This window comes from Juglans microcarpa x Juglans regia, chromosome 7D (genome assembly GCF_004785595.1).
Source record: "Juglans microcarpa x Juglans regia isolate MS1-56 chromosome 7D, Jm3101_v1.0, whole genome shotgun sequence".
Classification (NCBI taxonomy): Eukaryota; Viridiplantae; Streptophyta; class Magnoliopsida; order Fagales; family Juglandaceae; genus Juglans; species Juglans microcarpa x Juglans regia.
The window spans coordinates 7721707-7739120 of record NC_054606.1 but is presented as its reverse complement, the minus strand read 5'-3'; the positions used below and the strand labels follow the sequence as shown (position 1 = coordinate 7739120).

At 33.0% G+C, this 17414-nt stretch overlaps 3 protein-coding genes and 1 pseudogene across 5 annotated transcripts; 1 reads left to right on the top strand and 3 right to left on the bottom strand.

Annotated features, from left to right (window-relative positions):
• Positions 1–215: 215 nt before the first annotated feature.
• Positions 216–2852, top strand: LOC121239114. Its single transcript, XM_041136251.1, has 6 exons — positions 216–703; positions 1440–1536; positions 1904–2046; positions 2166–2241; positions 2340–2400; positions 2644–2852. The coding sequence occupies exons 1-5, from the start codon at positions 578–580 to the stop codon at positions 2354–2356; spliced, it is 459 nt and encodes a 152-aa protein (XP_040992185.1). The 5' UTR covers positions 216–577; the 3' UTR covers positions 2357–2400; positions 2644–2852.
• A 28-nt stretch (positions 2853–2880) lies between these two features.
• LOC121239112 (D-inositol 3-phosphate glycosyltransferase) lies at positions 2881–5787 on the bottom strand. Of its 3 annotated transcripts, none has more exons than XM_041136250.1 (2): positions 5653–5787; positions 2881–4752 (listed from the first exon to the last, which is right to left on the bottom strand). In XM_041136250.1, the coding sequence occupies exon 2, from the start codon at positions 4727–4729 to the stop codon at positions 3392–3394; it is 1338 nt and encodes a 445-aa protein (XP_040992184.1). In that variant the 5' UTR covers positions 4730–4752; positions 5653–5787; the 3' UTR covers positions 2881–3391. The 3 variants fall into 3 exon arrangements, with proteins under 3 accessions (XP_040992184.1, XP_040992183.1, XP_040992181.1); XM_041136249.1 differs by lacking the exon at positions 5653–5787 and adding an exon at positions 4990–5130; XM_041136247.1 differs by lacking the exon at positions 5653–5787 and having other exon boundaries at positions 2881–4857.
• Positions 5587–6197, bottom strand: LOC121239113 (annotated as a pseudogene).
• Positions 6198–6901: 704 nt separating this feature from the next.
• LOC121239111 (universal stress protein PHOS32-like) lies at positions 6902–8178 on the bottom strand. The gene is made up of 4 exons (XM_041136246.1): positions 7953–8178; positions 7719–7828; positions 7425–7543; positions 6902–7220 (listed from the first exon to the last, which is right to left on the bottom strand). Exons 1-4 carry the CDS (start codon positions 8125–8127, stop codon positions 7148–7150), a joined length of 477 nt encoding a protein of 158 aa, XP_040992180.1. The 5' UTR covers positions 8128–8178; the 3' UTR covers positions 6902–7147.
• Positions 8179–17414: the final 9236 nt, after the last annotated feature.

The following is a 17414-nucleotide window of genomic DNA, read 5'->3' as shown; positions in this document are numbered from 1 at the left end:
GTCGGATAGAGGTTTTGTGTGAAGAGGGGGAAGGGGATTGACATGAAGTTCTGTGATTCTTAGAGAGCGAAGGACAGACGTCGCAATCATCCGCCGGGGACACATGGCGAATGATTCTAAGCCCACTTGGGTTTAGGAATGGACCCCACGTGGAACTTATCCATGATTTTTTCTAGGAAAAAGATGATGATATGATATTATATGCAGAGAACAGAAAGTGAATGGGAGTGTTTTAGGATAATCCAATGGAAATTTCCAAATCCTTGATAAAATGGGGTAGTGTGAAAACCAGTAAAATATTGTAAGAGGACGCCGCCTTTCTCTTCTTTTTGTTTTCGGGCGGGTCACGAGGGCACATGGGCGGCATGGTCAGTGCCGTCTTCCATTGGAGTGTCACTATAAATCTGCCATTTTGTGAAGCAATTTAAGTTCATCTCGCATACTGTGATCTTTCACGAGCACTGTTTCCACTGAGATTTCTTTTCCTGCAAATCTTAGCTTTTTCTTTCGTCTGGCTCTTCCAGCTTCTTGGTTTGATTATCTTGTTTTTGGAGGTTTGAGTTGAAAACGAAAGATAATGGAGAATAAGAAGCAAGGGTGTTCACCAGCTTCATCGATCACTGCTGAGCTTTTTGGTGCCAAGGAGTCGTCACCAACATCGTCTGCAGGAACTTTTGCGTCTATTTTTCCGCCTCCATCTGCGGTATAATCTTACTGTTTTCGATCTTGAGAAATGATATATTTACTGTGCCGTCGCACACACATTTAAAAAAATTGAACAAAATATGAAATCTACGTAAAAGAAATTAATTTTTTAACGAGATCTCATTCTTTACAAAAAGCGAGTCCCGTAATTGCCCACATCTAGCATTGCTCTTTTTTTCTCTTTTTGTTCTCTTAATTTTTTTGTTTTATATTGAAAATTCTATCATGTTGCTGTAATTGATGAACTTAATATGATAGTAATGAAAACAAAATCAGGGAAAATGTTCTTTTTGGTCAGATTTAGAAATTCCTTTTCAGGATTCAGGTGATGCTGGTGGTCATTAAGAGTGTATAGAATGGTGATAGGCCTAATGTAGTTTGTTAGGCACATGGAAATTATGTAGACATCCATTTGATCAAGGCCAAGCATCCTTGCTTTATTCATGTTTTGAATGTTTGCTCGAGGAACTCTTGGAAAACTCCTAATTTAGTTTGTTCATGCTCATTTTCATTCTTTCGCTTTCTACAATACTTTCAGTTTGTTTTAAAATTCACGAGATGATCCAAGTTAAGCATATAATGGAAAAAACTTGTTTTCTCCAGCCAGTGTCAATTGGAATGGAGAAGTTGAGTATGCAATTCCAGTGTTTTCCTCACTGGAAGAACATATCAAATCTGCCATGGGATTCACGTGCGCCTATATCTGAACTACTCCTCATTTTTTGTAATTTCAGCTGATTGGGAAGAACTCCTCGAGTACTGACGTAATAGGATCTTGGCAAAAACAACATTCCGAAAATCAAACATGGAACATGAAACAAGGAACTCCAGGTTCATGATCAAGCCCCATCCAATTTCCTTTGATGTTACACTGTACCTCTCTCTCTCTCTCTCTCTCTCTCTCTCTCTCTAAGGTAGTGAGCTAGAAATTGTCACTTCATATTCATTATCTATATTGTCACTAATTTATTTGCTCACCATTTCTGGTAACCTATATCTAGAAGAGCTAAAATTGTTAGAACCTGTGTTTGCTAAGAACCAATAAGAATGCCTTCTCATATTTTGTGAACTTCTATTTCTAGGCTATGCTTCCCTGCAATCTCCAGAATTATCATGATCTGCTCAAACAAACTTCTTATTACCTTAGTTTGAAAGTATATGCTTGGAAATATCGCCTCAAAATTTGCATTTTTCTCAGACTATACAGCCAACAAGGACAGGAGTTCAATTTTCCAAGAAGAAAGAGTGGAACCATGCCATCTAAGTTCATCTCTTTACTACGGTGGGCAAGACATCTATTCTCAGACCCCGAGTACCCAATCCTCTGGATCATACCCTCTTGTGAGTCTTGACTAGTTGACAATTGATAAACATCTGCTGCTACCATATGGTCGGTCAGCTTGATTAATTGATGACTGAGATGTAAACCTAATATTGTTCTTATCTTTGTAATGAGTTAGTTCAAACAAAATGTGGGAGAAGATGAACCGAATGGAAACAACTCAAACAGTGCATCTCGAGGAAATTGGTGGCAAGGTATTGATGTTGTAATTGAAAGATTCTGTCGTAGATCATATATATGGTTTTCAACCATACAAACATAACTGTTTTTTTTTTATTTTTTATTTTATTAGGTTCACTTTATTATTAGGACCTTGAGGTCCTAGGCATAACAGTTCTCCATCTGTTCTCAAGGTATGTACATAACACACTCTATTGATCTCAGTTTTTGTATCAATTTGAGCTAACTGACTTATTGCAGTCACTTCTATCTCAAAAAATCTTCAACTATGACACCTTTTTGTGCATGCTTGCATTAATCTTTCATGTTGATGCTTTCCAAATCCTTCTCTATTATTTCTCACACCTAATTTTGATCCCTGCTTCATTTTGTGTCTTTCAACTTAATGATTTGTAATTTCTCTGTTCTGTATGCAGGAATTCATATATCCTTGATATGAAGTATGGCAGATCATCTGCCATATAAATAAGTACCCAAAACAGCTTGAGCAGCCAATGTAGTTAAACAATCTTGATATGCTATTTTTAAGCCTGTATTTGTGATAATAGATGGAGAAAAGGCCTTGAATTGTTATGCAGATGTCAACATAAATGCTCCAAGGTTCCATGATGGATTTTTTTGCCTAGTTCCCCCACTTTTTGCTTTCATCGCATATTGGAAACCAATCAATAAGGATAGTTTGAAAATTAGAAACAGATGATTCACGCATGATATAAATGGTAAAAAAATCCTCATAATTATCTCAGTTAACTGGTCTGGTCGTTTACTATCAAATTGAGCAAACATAAATACCATTTTCCAATTCAGGAATCTGACAGACGCAGCCTATTAATGCACCCAAAAAAACAAAAAACAAAAAAGAGTGCATCCAGCAAAAATCCTTGCATTTTCTAGGTGTTTGTGGGCACATGATAATACTCACCAGTAGCTTTTTGCTGGCTAGATTCACTTGATGAGGTTACAGTTTCACACAAGTAGCTCTCATGAATATGAACCCAATATATTGGAGGTCCAATGTCTTTATGATGTAGCCGCCCTTCCCCTTTCTCCTCCCCAAGTTTCCTCGGATGGAATGCTGCAAATAAAGCTTGATAACGCTTGCTTGCACTTGGTCTTATTATTGCTTCATTAAGCCCTTCCGAGATGGAGGTTCATGTCACCATTTTAATTGGAAGTAGACTGGTATTGACAATAATTGTCACTGTCCTTCCCATTCCCATCAGTTGATATGCAGAGGAATAGCCTCTCATACGAGGCAGCCATCTTGGTGGCAGTGAAAAACTCCAAACCTCTCTGCAGAGCAGCCTGGCCTTTCTTCTCCAGAACTCCTCTGCCATCAAGCCAAGCTTGGTACAAGGCCTGTTTTAACGAAGTTCGCGTTGGCGAAAATGCATAGCCCATTTCTGTGCCAACGATCACAGACCCTGTAATGCTGGCCAGCCTCGTAGCCATCACTGGCTTAGCAGAAAGCATTGCTTCCAACAGAGTATGATCCAACCCCTGTGCTCGAAGAGTTGGGTTTACAAAAATATCAATGGCATTATAAAACTTTGCTAGTTTAGCTTGATCTAGAGGCCCCAGAACCAATACATTTGCCCCAAGATCTCTGTATCTAACACCCCAAGGACCATCCCCAGCAATCAGAACAACACTGGTTTCCCGGAATGTAACGTTTTCCTTGAACATTTCCTTCAGAGTTTCAAACATTAATGGATGTCCTTTGTCCTTTACCAATCTCCCAGCCAATCCCAGAACCAATAACTTCAAAGCTGGAATGCCAAACTTTTTCTTAAATTCCTTTCCCTTGGCAACATCAGGCTTGAAAATCTCCTCATCTACACCATTGAGAATAATATGAACTCGTTCTTCTGGGATCATGTAGACTCTTTTCAAGACATCTCCAGCATGATCGCTTGTAGCAACATGGTGGGCATAACTTGTGAAGAACTTCACCTCTTCAACAACCTTCATAGCTCTTTCAGTTAACGCATGTGCCTGCAGTTCTTCAGAAGGTCGTGAAAGTTCTTGAATGATGTCAGAATGAATGGTTTCATATGCAATACCATGCCATGTAACAGCTAACTTCGTCAGATATCGCGATCTTGTATGCCTGAGTCCAACACTTTCAGTGTGGATCACATCAAATGACCTTCCAGTTGTGTTTTGGGTTTGAAATTGCTTCCAAACTGATGCTTGATCAAGATAACCTGCAGTGGTTGGCTTTGAGAGGTGAAAATATAAATTGCTTACTGGATATCTTGGGAAGGAGTTTGAGGAAGAACTGGTGAAGATGTGAATCTCATGGCCTCTTTTGGCAAGAGCAAGGTGGAGGGTCAAGGCGTGCCGTTCAAGCCCCCCTGCATGAGATGGATCAGGCCATTTCTTGATAAAGAGTGCAATCTTAAGGAGTTTGGGAGTTGGCTCTGAGGAAAAGGTAAGTTGATTCCATGCAGAAGGGAATCTAAGGATGTCAATCGGTTGATTCTGCGTTTGCTCCCTCATTTGGTAATGGGAATAGCATTGCCCTGAGCAGTGACACCAATAAAAGACTGAGATAAATGAGAAAGCACAGAAGATGAAGATGGTGTTGCAGAGAAAACGGATACTCAAAATACTATTAAAAGCCATGGAAGTGAGCAAAATGTGAGACAAGAAGGCGATTCTAGCAAGTTTTTCCTGAGAGAAAACTGCAAAATTATTGCAAAGGGAATTCAGATTTGTATATAAAAAATAGACCTAGGAGCAAAATAGCAATAGCTTACTTACAGAAGTGGTATTCTTGAGAATTCCAGCGGATAAGCTGCACTAACTTTGACAATCATATTTTTTTCCTCTTTTTGGGATCCAAGAGGCAACTGCACATGGTTTCTTCCTGTATAAACAAAGCAGACCCTAGAAGAAAGACTTCTAGCAATTGACTTTGTTTATGGAAGATGAACTTAATGTATAAATAAATATTTCCCCCGTCTGCCCCCATTTTTATATCCCTTTAGAACATGGCAAGAAAACAAATTTGAAGCCACTGTCACTGCTAACTCCCAACAATAACAGTAATTAAACCCAAAACCAACAATTTTATACTGCAGAGTCAGGCATGTCATGCACCTAAAAAACACTGATTCAGCATAAACATAATCAAATAAACAAAAACAGAATCATTTGGTAATTCCAACCCTCTGAACTATAAAAACAATTACAGATGAAAATAATTAATAACTAACACTTTTTTAGGTGTTGAAGCGACGTGATTAGCCCATCTAAAGTCGTGACCTTCAACATTTCTTATTATCTTTTATATACAAATTATTTCTATGTATCAAAAGCATACAGACTTGGATTTGAGAATCTGAAAGCCCCTGCTAGCGAGTAAAGGCATAAAGCACAAGAAAAACATAAATGAAAAGTGCCGAAGGGACCAGAATCACCAGAGGCCCAATCGCAGCGAAAGTGTACAGACTCCCACAAGCCAATACCCCAGCTTGATCTGAACCAAAGCCACCAGCGCCATCATCAAGAACCCGCACCCGAAAACAGACCCGATGGCGGAAACGAGTATCCCGAGCCGCAACGTGGCCATGTTAAGGTGCCCCATGGTGACGATAAGCGCCTCGCCTCCGCCAACGATCCCGGGTTTCCGAATTTTGATGGCTTGCTTGAGGGCCAGGGCGATAAGGCTGGAGAAGAGAAAGGAGCTGAAGGAGTACACGTGGTAAGCCACGAGGTCTTCAGCGATGTCGGACCCGGCAGCGCAAGATTCGTCGGAGCCGACTAGCGTGGCGGCGAGAGTGCTGGTGGGGTACCACGCGAGGCCGAGGAAGAGCGCCAACGTGAAAAGCGAGTTGGCGTTGACGATGCCGTCTAGAGCCATAATGTGAATGGTCGTCGTGTTTATTTTACGGCGTGACTGTTGACGCATCGGAGATTGTTGGCCGAGCGGTGGAAGGGAAAGCGGAGGAGGATTCGGAGACATGTTTTTTGATCTGGTTTAGGCTGTGCGTTTCTTTACAAGAGAATTGGTTTTGGTTTTGGTTCTGGTTCTGGTTCTGGTTCTGTTGGGAACAGTTGATCAGGAGTGGCGTTAAAGTTAGAACCTTAGCATCGAAACGTGTCTTCTCCGGCAAGCAAAGAGTCGAAGAGGGATAAATCGGCTTGAGTGCACTAGTTCGTTTAGCTTCTAAATGGGGATGATCAACTCTCATGCGCAATCCATTGGGCTAAAAAGCACAAAAATCAGGCTGCAATCATGGGCTCTGCTTGACTGGACCATCTTCCTCACGTACGTGATAAATTAAAACCAGTTTTACAATTCAAATATTATGTAAACGATACAGAAACCTCACTTCATCTCATCTCATTTAATTTTAATTAATAATTTTATTATTATTCATAAACTATCTCAACTTATTTCATTTTATCTATCTTAACCCTTAATTTCTCTGGATGGATCAAACATTTCTCTTACATTGATTACGGATTAATTTCCCCGCTTCGCTCTCATAAATACCATATATCATTGATTAATCTTTAGCATCTTCTGTTACTGATTCAATCTGCATTGTCATTAATCTTTGATGCTCTCAACACATAACCAAATTCTCTTTTCAGTAGTTCTTACATTATGGTTTACAAGTAACGAAACTGGCCAAAACACGAAGCGAAAGTCAGAGACATGAATCGTTGCAAAGCCATATAACCATGAATAATAATGTCTGGTACAAGGATCAGAAAGCAGGCATAAAAACATTGAAAACCCAGAAATTTCACATCTCTAAGTTCAGGTACTGTTCGTTCAACAACCCCTTATTAAGATGAGCTTTTCCCCTGAACAGGCAAAGGCTATCAGAGACACATCACCATTATTTCAACTAAAATACCCCCTCAGCAAACTTCATGTACGTCAAATCAAAGGCCTTGAGCACTTTAATCCTTTACGACGGTCACAGGGCAAGTCGCATTGCCTACAACATGGCTGGTCACACTGCCCAGGAGTACCCTGCATTCAGGCAATTGAAATATCAAAATTAGAGTATTGACGATAAAAACTAGTTGTTCAATCCATTCAACTGTCACTGAAGGTTTTCTTTTCTTTTCTTTTTTTAACTCTGCAGGCTTTTGGTTTGATACAAACTTCTAAATCCTTCTATTGTGACCTTCATAATTTCGAGGAAAAAAAAAAAAAGGAAAAAGATATGAATACCTCTGGATGCTGCCAAGGCCTCTGCTGCCCAAGACCAGACAGTCAAGCTTTAAATCTTCAACAGCCTCACAGAGTTTGTCTCTTGCATCGCCCCAGTAAAGCTTTGCGACCACCGACACCTATATAACATGCCAATAAATTAAGGGATCTTGAGGGCGGAAAAGAAATATATACTCCCTAATATTTATTGATGCGTATGTAAATCTCTCATTATAACTCTAAAGTCGGGAGGATCTAGATCAACAGAAAGACAATACAAACACCTACTTACTGTCACGAAATCAAAAGGGTTACCTGTTTTTGCCTAGAAACAGTGTCCAGCAAGCCCAAAACTTCAGGATCATGGTCTATCTCGTACTTTTGGATCACCTGATGCTCACGAAACTCCACCAATGGAATCAGAGCTACATCCAAGATCCACGAAACTCGGATCAACACATCACAATCACCATCTCAAAACTATAAACAAAAAGAAAATTGCAAACTCTCTCTGAGTAAGATTAGCCTAAAAGTAAAGACTGCACTTACGTGAACCGGAGGCGGACCAAAGGAGATTGCGAGACTCGTCGCCTAGAGAGTGCTTGACGAGGATGACATAGAGGGTGTCACCGTTGTCGAACAGATTATCAATGGCCCATTTCAGAGCAAGTTTGCTTCCCTTCGAGAAGTCCAAGGCCACCCCAATATTCCGATCTTTCGCCATGTTCTCTCTTCCTTCTTTAGGGTTCAGTCAAACAGAAATGGAAGCACGAGGATTAATATTAGAGAAATACTTTCGAATAGATTAATCTTGATTTCATATCATTTATTAGATTATAAAATTATTTTTCTTATAAAATAAATCGAATGAATCATATAAAATTATATCAATTTATCAAATTATTTTTACGTAATCTTATAACAGGAGTTTGAGAAGATGGCACAAATGTTGAGTAGATGAAACTACAACAAAATGGTATCGCGCTGATCGTTGAACGGTAGTTGGGCCAGTTTTCAACGGCTCCGTGACTGCTTTGCAATATATCACATGTATTGTTAAATTAATCCAAGCCTTTTTCCATGCATATGGCACATTCATTCATCCATGTTAATCTGTCCTTTTATTTATTGATAACTTAAATGGAAAGAAAATGCAAGTGGTTTTATCTTTTCGATGTATTATTTTATCTCTACATAATTGTAATGATAGTTTAGAGAAGGTTTTAATTATATTAGTAAGAAATAAATGATATTTATAATTTTAAAATATATAAATCTCGAGTATTTTTTTAAAATAAATAAATAAATAAAATTTTTATCATAGCAACTGTCAGGTTGTCTATCTGTAACAAAATAATATAGAAATAAAATAAAACAATTTTCACCAAAAGAGAGTAATCCCGGCATACTTTTCATGAGGCCATGTATTAAGTTCCAGCAAACGGTCCATTCAAGTCGGCAATTCATGATTAATACGGCCGGATTGAGTAAATTATTAAGTGATTAAGAGGAGGGATGTTTGTCTTTATAATAATTCCACGAGACTTTAATTTAAAATTGATTAATTCTTTGAAATATAAATCTAAATACATTCAATTGATTAATCTTTTGAAATATCAAATGCGTTTACAGCGGTGTAGTGAAAAATGTCGCTTATAATGGAATGAACTCGAAAAAATAAATTAAAAGGTGCAAACGAGATCTCTAGCACGTATTGGGCCACCATGAACTTGTAATTTTCCATCCCATTGATGTATGTATTCCATCATTCGGATCAGAAATTTTTAAATACGTGAAATGATATTTACAATTGTGAAGTATAAGTACTGTGTAATTCATTTGAAAAAAATGAGTAAATATATAATTTACATGAAAAAAATTAATTTTTTTATAATAGACCGTATTTTTTTTAAAAATAATTGTGTGGCGTTTACACACTCTACGACTATATATAACATTACTATTTTAATATCTGTTGAATTTTTAAGTCAATTAGGATGAAATTAGCTCTTCATGGTACAAAAGAATGTAGGCATTTAACACATACGGAGAAAGAAATAATATTTGTAGTTTTAAGATGTGTAAATCTCATATATTTTTTTTAAAAAAATAAATATAAACTTCACATAAAAAACTATTTTTTTAATAATAAATTCCAAATTTTTTTAAAGAGAACATGCTGACTAACACCTTGAACTTTATCTAACTTTATTAAGAAGTCTACTTCTACTAGGCAGTTATTTTTTGCTAATATTTTAAGTTTTATTTTATGCAGTGGTTAATATAAAATAGGAAAATATTAAATATACTTAAAAAATTTTATAAAAAATTTATTTCTCTACATGTTAATTATTGATACGTTAAAAATCATGAAATTTAAAATTCAAAATTTAAATTTCAAAAGAAAATTAATAGAATGAGTCTTATAAGTAAAATTGTAAGTACATATAGTACTATTCATATAAAATAAGAGAAATGCTACTCTTAAATATGGGGCTCTCGTTGGGCTCTCAACAGTTTTTTTTATTTAATGATTAAGAACATCTCATCTCATCATTATAACTTTTTCAAATTCTCACACAAAATATAATAAACAATTCAACTTTTTCAAATCTCAATTCAACCTTTTTAAATCTCAAAACAATATATTAAACAATAATATTTTAAACTTTCATATAAAACAAAAAATTCTCATCTCACTATATAAGGAGAAAGTTCATCTTCAAGAAAAGTTCATCTTCAAGATTATATTATATGGATTTTCTAAGTCCTAACTTTTTCAGGAATTTTTTCCTTAATAACATTTAACTTTTGAAATTTTATATTTGCAAATAGGGGTGTACGACTATTGATTCAGACTCGAAATCGACCAAATGTATATATATTTTAAATATTATATATATATAATATATTATTTTATATAGTAGTTGTATAAGTTAATTATTTAATTTTCATCCTTTAGATCACCATTAACCATATATAAAATTTTAAAGATATCACTTAATATTAATTTTACTAATTTAATTAATTTCTTGTATTAATTTTTCTATAAAAAAAAAAAAAAAAGAAAAAAAAATATTCATAGACTGATCAGATCAATATCTAACAATCCGGTTAGAGAAAAATGATAGACCGAAATTTTTAGACCAAACCAATTACACCCCTATTTGCGAACTATATGAACCTAGGTATGTGCTTTGCACATAGGTTCCTCCTTATAAACTATTTTGTCAGATAAGAAATACAACACTTTTAATGGCACATGGAGTCCATATATATACACATACAATTATACCTTAAAATATAGATTTCAGCTCATTTTCTTATTTGTTTTCAATTGTTATAATTTTTTTTTCTATATCTAAAATAAAATTACGAATCTTACAGATTTTGGAAAAAAATAATTAAAGTAACTTGTTGTTTCACATCAAATAAGTCTTATCTACCATTTTGAATAGAGCAATAATACAGATACAAGTCAATTATATTTTATTTACAACTGATTAAATAATATTTTTTTTAAAACTCAAACACATTAAAATCAAAATTAAAATAAATATTTCAAAAAATATCATTTTATTTAAAGATCAAATTGTATAGAAAAATATTATTTATCATCCTCTATACCACACATCAATATATAAATGTTTAAATAAAAAAATAATATACATATTAATATATTATATGAAAATAATAAATAACATTTCTCACTTACAAAAGAGTAGCTATTTTATCGGTTCTCTTTAAAGAACTCTTTATTTAAAAGACCGAAAACAAAAAATCATTTAGGACAATTACCTGTCACCACAAAGCTGAATTTTATACCTTCCCAACAGGCGGATCTTGTAATCAAGCTAATTAATGGATGTGATTTATTGACTCATTAATGGGTGTGATTTATTTTATGAGTGGCTCTACAACACACATGAGTATTTTTTCTAATATATATTTTTTAAAATTTAGAATTTTGTGTCTTATCTCACTTGCCAAATATATCCTTAAATTATTGAGAGTTTTGTTCATATATAAACTTTCTAACTCTGGCATTTTAGAAGTGAACCTTAGTGGGGATTACAAATGCAAGGCATGTGCTTAGCTCCATATATTTGCAACTTTATCATAATTGTATCACTACTCATGCGAGGATGTGTTGAAGCTAGAGAAAAGAACCCCTCCTGAGGATAAAGGGTGAGCAACGAGGACATAACCGGGTGAGTAAAATGCAACTAGTCTAGGAGAAGCGCAAGGGGCATTATGTAGAATGTTTAGCAGACATGATTAAGTACCAAAAGATAAAAGAACTTTTCACCCTGCACTAGGCAAGCAAATGATGCGTTGACCATACAAGGGTGAGCAACGTGTAACGATAAGTTCGATGCAAATGTGGAAGCTCTTCAAAGGAACGTAGAGGTGCTAAGAGGGCATCATGTGTCGTACATAAGGCTCATACTTCATAAGAAATGTCACACCTAGAGTGAGCATGCGGAAAAAAGATTACGAACCTACAGGCTGTAGTGTTTCATGTCAGAGGCATGACTGGCACCACGTGGGAGATTTTTATTAGGGGAAAGACTGCGAGATTAGACCCAAGGCAAGCTGCAATGACATACACGCCTTGTTCCCATCAATATCTGCCATCCTTCAAGGCTAGAGGACTAATGGACGGCTAAAATTGAAGGTCTCTCATTAAAGCATATATGGAGTTGGATGAATATCAAAGTGAGGATTGGCAGTCCCAATGTATAAAAGGCATTGGACAAAAGCCAAAATCTCACTTTCAATATCGTTAAGTGTTTGTCGTTTCCTTTAGTCAGAGTCTTGAAAAGCAAGTGACTTCAAAGCGTGCGATGGAAGGATCAACACTAGTGTTACTATAATTTTCAAAGTACTTTTGAAGTAGGTTAGCTCAGCTCCTACGATCATACTAGGAATATGAGGTAAATGTGTGCGAGTATGTTGTAAGTTCAGTGTTTGCATATTTTGTAACAAACCTCCTTCTTATATGAAAGTACATTTTTCTTATTATGTTTATTGGTTACTTTTACGCTGTGATTTTAAGATAATGAGTTTGAGATTTGTGAATTGATGATGTTATGATTTTCAAGTATTAAGTCTTACCTGTGTGTCTATAATTATGGATGGGTTGAGGAGTAATTGCGCCATTCCTACGGCACGTTGCCATGAGTTTCATATGAGTAGAGTGGTTCCCCGTGATAATTGGGGTGGAACATCTTCGTATTGATCTCACTTGATAATATAGGTAGAGAGAATCTCTGGGTTGATCATGCGTGGTGTTCTTGTGTGTGTTATGAATTTTATGTGAATTGATAAGATGGTGGTTTCTTGCCTTGTTAATGACTATACATATATGAGATTTAGGGTATTTTTTGCCATACTTATATACTTGAGATATATTCTAAGGATGATACCTTGATATGACTATAAATACATGTGTTTTGTCATAAGGGTGATTCATTGCCATGAATAAATATGTGTGTTTACATATTTATTTACATGAAACAGTGCATATATATATATATATATATATTCATTTCCATTATCATTCATTAATAGTAATATCATGGATTTTAATCATTAGAATTTATTTGAAGTTCACTGTAGTAATCCAACCTACGGTTTCATTTAGTGAAGTCGTAGATATTGATGTAGATTTAACCAAGAAAGATTTTTTTGAAGAAAAAGGATCAATCCCACCCAAGGTGGGGACACATAGGCTATCTCCTTTAGTAGTTGTTTGTATTTGTTAAGATATTTATTTTAGTTAGGCAACAAGCCATGTACAATTTGTTGTATTTTGTTATAAGTGATGAACTGATGACGTTGTATAATATTATTTAGGAAGAAATGAAGATGACATATGGATATTACTATTGAAGGATAAAATTTCTTAATAATACAAATCAATGGTACATTTAGTATTAGTCTCTAACTAATCTCTCAACTTATTCCGCTGAAATTTTAATATAACTTGGCTTGTGCTCAATTTGAGAATATACGTCTAACCCCGAGTAAGATATGGGGTGTTGCCGGTCGGTTGGCACCCCTGGCACCATGGACACTCGCCTGACTCTTTATTTTGAAACGAGGGCACCACAACTCCAATATCTAATATAAGTTTCACATTAGAAGTCGTAGATAATTTAATACAATAATTGCGCCATAAACATCTAAGTATAAGCAAAGTGCTACAAAAACACCACACTGAAACCTCTAAAAGATGTGATTAGAGATGTAACCGGTTCGGTCCGGTCTAGTCCGGTTTTAGACAAATTTTGGAACTGAATCGGTATACACTAATTTTAAAAATTTAAGAGCTGATATGGATCGATTTATCACCGAAATCAAAACTTTCAGTTTTTTTCGTTTTTAATTTCAGTCCGGTTTACCGTTTACACATGTGACACTACATAAGTTTAGTATTATAATTTTTTCAACACTAAACTTAATTGTTAGAATTTACCATTAACAATTACTAATTCATTAGTATCTATTAAAATTAAAATAGTATAATAGTGTCTAATTATAATAATATAGTATAAGTAATGTCTGACTTTTAACAAATGTTATATTAATTTTATGTTATAAGATTAATAGATTTGAATAATAAGATTAAGACTTCATGTTATATTAATTAATAATTTAACATATAATATATATAATATAATATAAAAATATATATACAAGACTAATTAGGTTTAAATTAGTTTTCAAAATATAAAAATCGATACCGGATTGAACCCTTGGTTTGGTTTGGTCTATCCAGTTCGTTTGAACCGATTTTTTAGTTCTTTTTACATCTCTAGATGTGATACAAAGTACTGTAAGAAGAAATTCAGTTACAACAAATTTTTAATGACATCATTAATTCTTTATCTTTACAGTAAACATGCGGAACAGTCCATCATAAGCACATGAAGTAACTCAGATTTTAATATTTACAATAGCAACCCAATCAATAGAAAATAATATTCAAAAGATAGTAACAACATAAACAAATACGTAATAACATATTAATATATGCATATTAGAGCTCTTTAAAGAAAATCATCATCAAGCAATCCAACGAAGAAAAATAGGAGAAAAGTGAGACACGGTATAAAGCAAAACAACTCCCCCCCCCCCCCAAAAAAAAAAAAACCAATTGAGACTACTTGTTAGCTAGTGTTACCTGAAATTGTGTCCAAGAATTTTTTAGTCCAAAATCATTTTCAACTTAAAATAAAAAAAAAAAAAAAAAAAAAAGCCTTCGCAGGTTTGTAGTAGAACAACTTATCAGTGAAATGCATTAAACAAGCACACTTTTGTGTACATTAGTAAGGATGTTAGATATGCATGTTTAAAATTAAATTAAAAAAAATAATTTTAATAACCATACCTATTTAAATGGATAAGATTTATGGCCCAGTATGTGTACTTTTTAGTTTACAAAGTTGGACACAAATTGTAAAAGAGTCGTGGTTTGATTAACATAACTCCAATTTTTAAAATAGAGGTATGAGGGTCAAAATCCCCCTTCCCTAAATGTATATATAAAAAAAAGTTTGGCACAAGTTACAATAATATTATAAAATGAAAAAAAAAAGTAATTAAAAAAAATAGGCAAACAAAACAAAATTATTTAAGATGATTTTAAATGTATTTGAATGTTAAGATGAGTTTAGATGTATTTATGAGAAGTTAAAAAAAGTTATAGGTTTCAGGTGTAAAGAAGTGTTGAATTAAAAGTTGTGAGTCTTACGTGTAAAGAAATTTTAAGTTGAGATGAATTTAATGATTTAAGAGTTGGATGTTTGAATGTTAGAATTAGCTTAAAATTAAGTTGAACTGAGTTAAACTCAGATAAATTTAACAATCAAATGGGATATATAGCACCTAGTAACGCCCAAAGTTCCAACTAAAGAAAAAAATGGCCGAAATGTAATTTTTCATGTCAAACAAAATCTACTATTCATAGGGTAAGACGCGCTTTAATATATAAAAAATATAAATATTTGTACATTTAGGTATCGTTTGAATTTGAAGATGAGTTGAGATGGATTGTGAATAGTAATGAGATGAATTGTAAATAGTAATGAGATTTGTGAGTTAAAGTTATTGAATAGTAGTGAAATGAGTTGAAATGAATTGAGATGAGTTGTGAATACAAATTGAGAATTCATTTAGCTATTAAATTGATTTTAGATGATCTTTAAATAATAATAAAAAATAAAAAATAATTTATAATTAATAACGAACTGTTTATAACTAAAAACTAATAATAATAAATAGGTCTCATTCATTTATCAAATACATCCTAAGTTATAAGAGTGAAATAAGAGAGATACAAATCTTTATTATTTTCATATAAGATAATCCAATCAATCATACAATAATTATCTTTTTTTTTTAATTCTCAAAAAAAATATTATCTTCTTTTTTTAATTTTCTTAAATTCTATATACACTAAATACGTACACGAACTAATAAATGATATGTGTGTACTAAATTAATACGGCATTTAAGGATTTCTTAGATGAGTTGCACAGCTGGCTATGTGTACGGTCAGAAAAAAACTGAACTCAATTGGCAGAAAATGTCAGACACAGTGTTTAGTGCTACGACCTTTGTGTCTCTCTCACCCTCTCTTTTTTAAAGCGGTAGTTGATCTGTTCTGTTATTCAACCTTAAGCATTTAATTACATTTACAAAATTTTTACGCTCTAATAAAATAATCTTATTTATAAAGAGTAATGTTACTATTATTCAAATAGATTTTATAAAAATAAAATTATAAATTTATGTCTCTTTCCGTTATACGTATGTCTATTTTGAATGTTGCTACTTGCTATTCATATTTATGAATTTATTTCCTAAACTTATTATTAGTGTCATTGTATTTTTTATTTCTTTCAAATATTGTTTAAATAATCTTATTAATAATCAATTCTTTAATTATTAAAAATAAAAAATACATAATTTTACTAATAATCATTCCCTTAACTATTAAAAAAATAAAAAAAAATACTCGAGTAATAATTTTGAGAGGGTAAACTCATGGGTCAAGTATAATTTTCTAACTAATTTATAATAAAAAATTTTTAAATTTTAACGTATCATGTCTAATCATGTTAATTTATATGTTTATTTTTATAAAATTTCTTTATAGTTAAAAAGTTTTTCTTTATCAAAATATCTCACGCAATCTTTATAATAATAATAAAAAATTCTTAAAAGACCCAAAAAAATTTCCTAAAAATTGCCATTCAAACATATTTTTAATGAATCCCAAGACTTCTTCAAACTCTAATATCTCTAGAAAATGTTTCTCAAATCAAACTTCACTATTATCACAACATTCCTTAAAAATTATCTCTAACTTCCTTAGAATTAAAAGAATTTTATTAATATATATATATATATATATATATATATATATAACGACCAAATATGTTTAAAACTGTCTTCCAAGAACTAAGAATTTCTAATGTGTGAATTACGTTATATAATTTAAAAAGAGATAAGCCAAAATAATTAATCAAAAATCTGTATTAGTCTTGAATAATATTTAATAAGTTATGCCCTATGTTATATTTACATCTTATGTCATATTATTCACTGATTATTAGCTTTAAAAAAAATAATCGATAAAAAATTCATATAATTAAAGTGTATGTATATATTATTTAAGAGTGCGTTTGGATGTTAAAGTGAGTTGAGTTGATAAAATATTATTTATTATTATTATTATTATTTTAAAATTTAAAAAAGTTGAATTGTTTATTATATTTTGTATTAAAATTTGAAAAAGTTATAATGATGAATTCAGATGAATTATATTTCCAAACGAAGCTAGAGTGATGGTCTAAGACCTCTACACTATACATTACATAATTAAATAGTATTATTTAATTTAAAAAATAAATGTTAAAAATTAAAATTTACTAGTTCAAATATTACCATTTAAACTAGGTTGATGTAATGAACCGATTGTAATACCATTCATGATACGTT

Coding starts and splice junctions, on each gene's coding strand:
- LOC121239114 (XM_041136251.1), top strand. CDS start 578: ATGGAGAATAAGAAGCAAGGGTGTTCACCAGCTTCATCGATCACTGCT. Junction 704..1,439: donor TTTTTCCGCCTCCATCTGCG/GTATAATCTTAC, acceptor TTGTAATTTCAG/CTGATTGGGAAGAACTCCTC. Junction 2,047..2,165: donor CCTCTGGATCATACCCTCTT/GTGAGTCTTGAC, acceptor GTAATGAGTTAG/TTCAAACAAAATGTGGGAGA.
- LOC121239112 (XM_041136247.1), bottom strand. CDS start 4,855: ATGGCTTTTAATAGTATTTTGAGTATCCGTTTTCTCTGCAACACCATC.
- LOC121239111 (XM_041136246.1), bottom strand. CDS start 8,127: ATGGCGAAAGATCGGAATATTGGGGTGGCCTTGGACTTCTCGAAGGGA. Junction 7,829..7,952: donor TTGGTCCGCCTCCGGTTCAC/GTAAGTGCAGTC, acceptor TCTTGGATGTAG/CTCTGATTCCATTGGTGGAG. Junction 7,544..7,718: donor CTGTTTCTAGGCAAAAACAG/GTAACCCTTTTG, acceptor CATGTTATATAG/GTGTCGGTGGTCGCAAAGCT.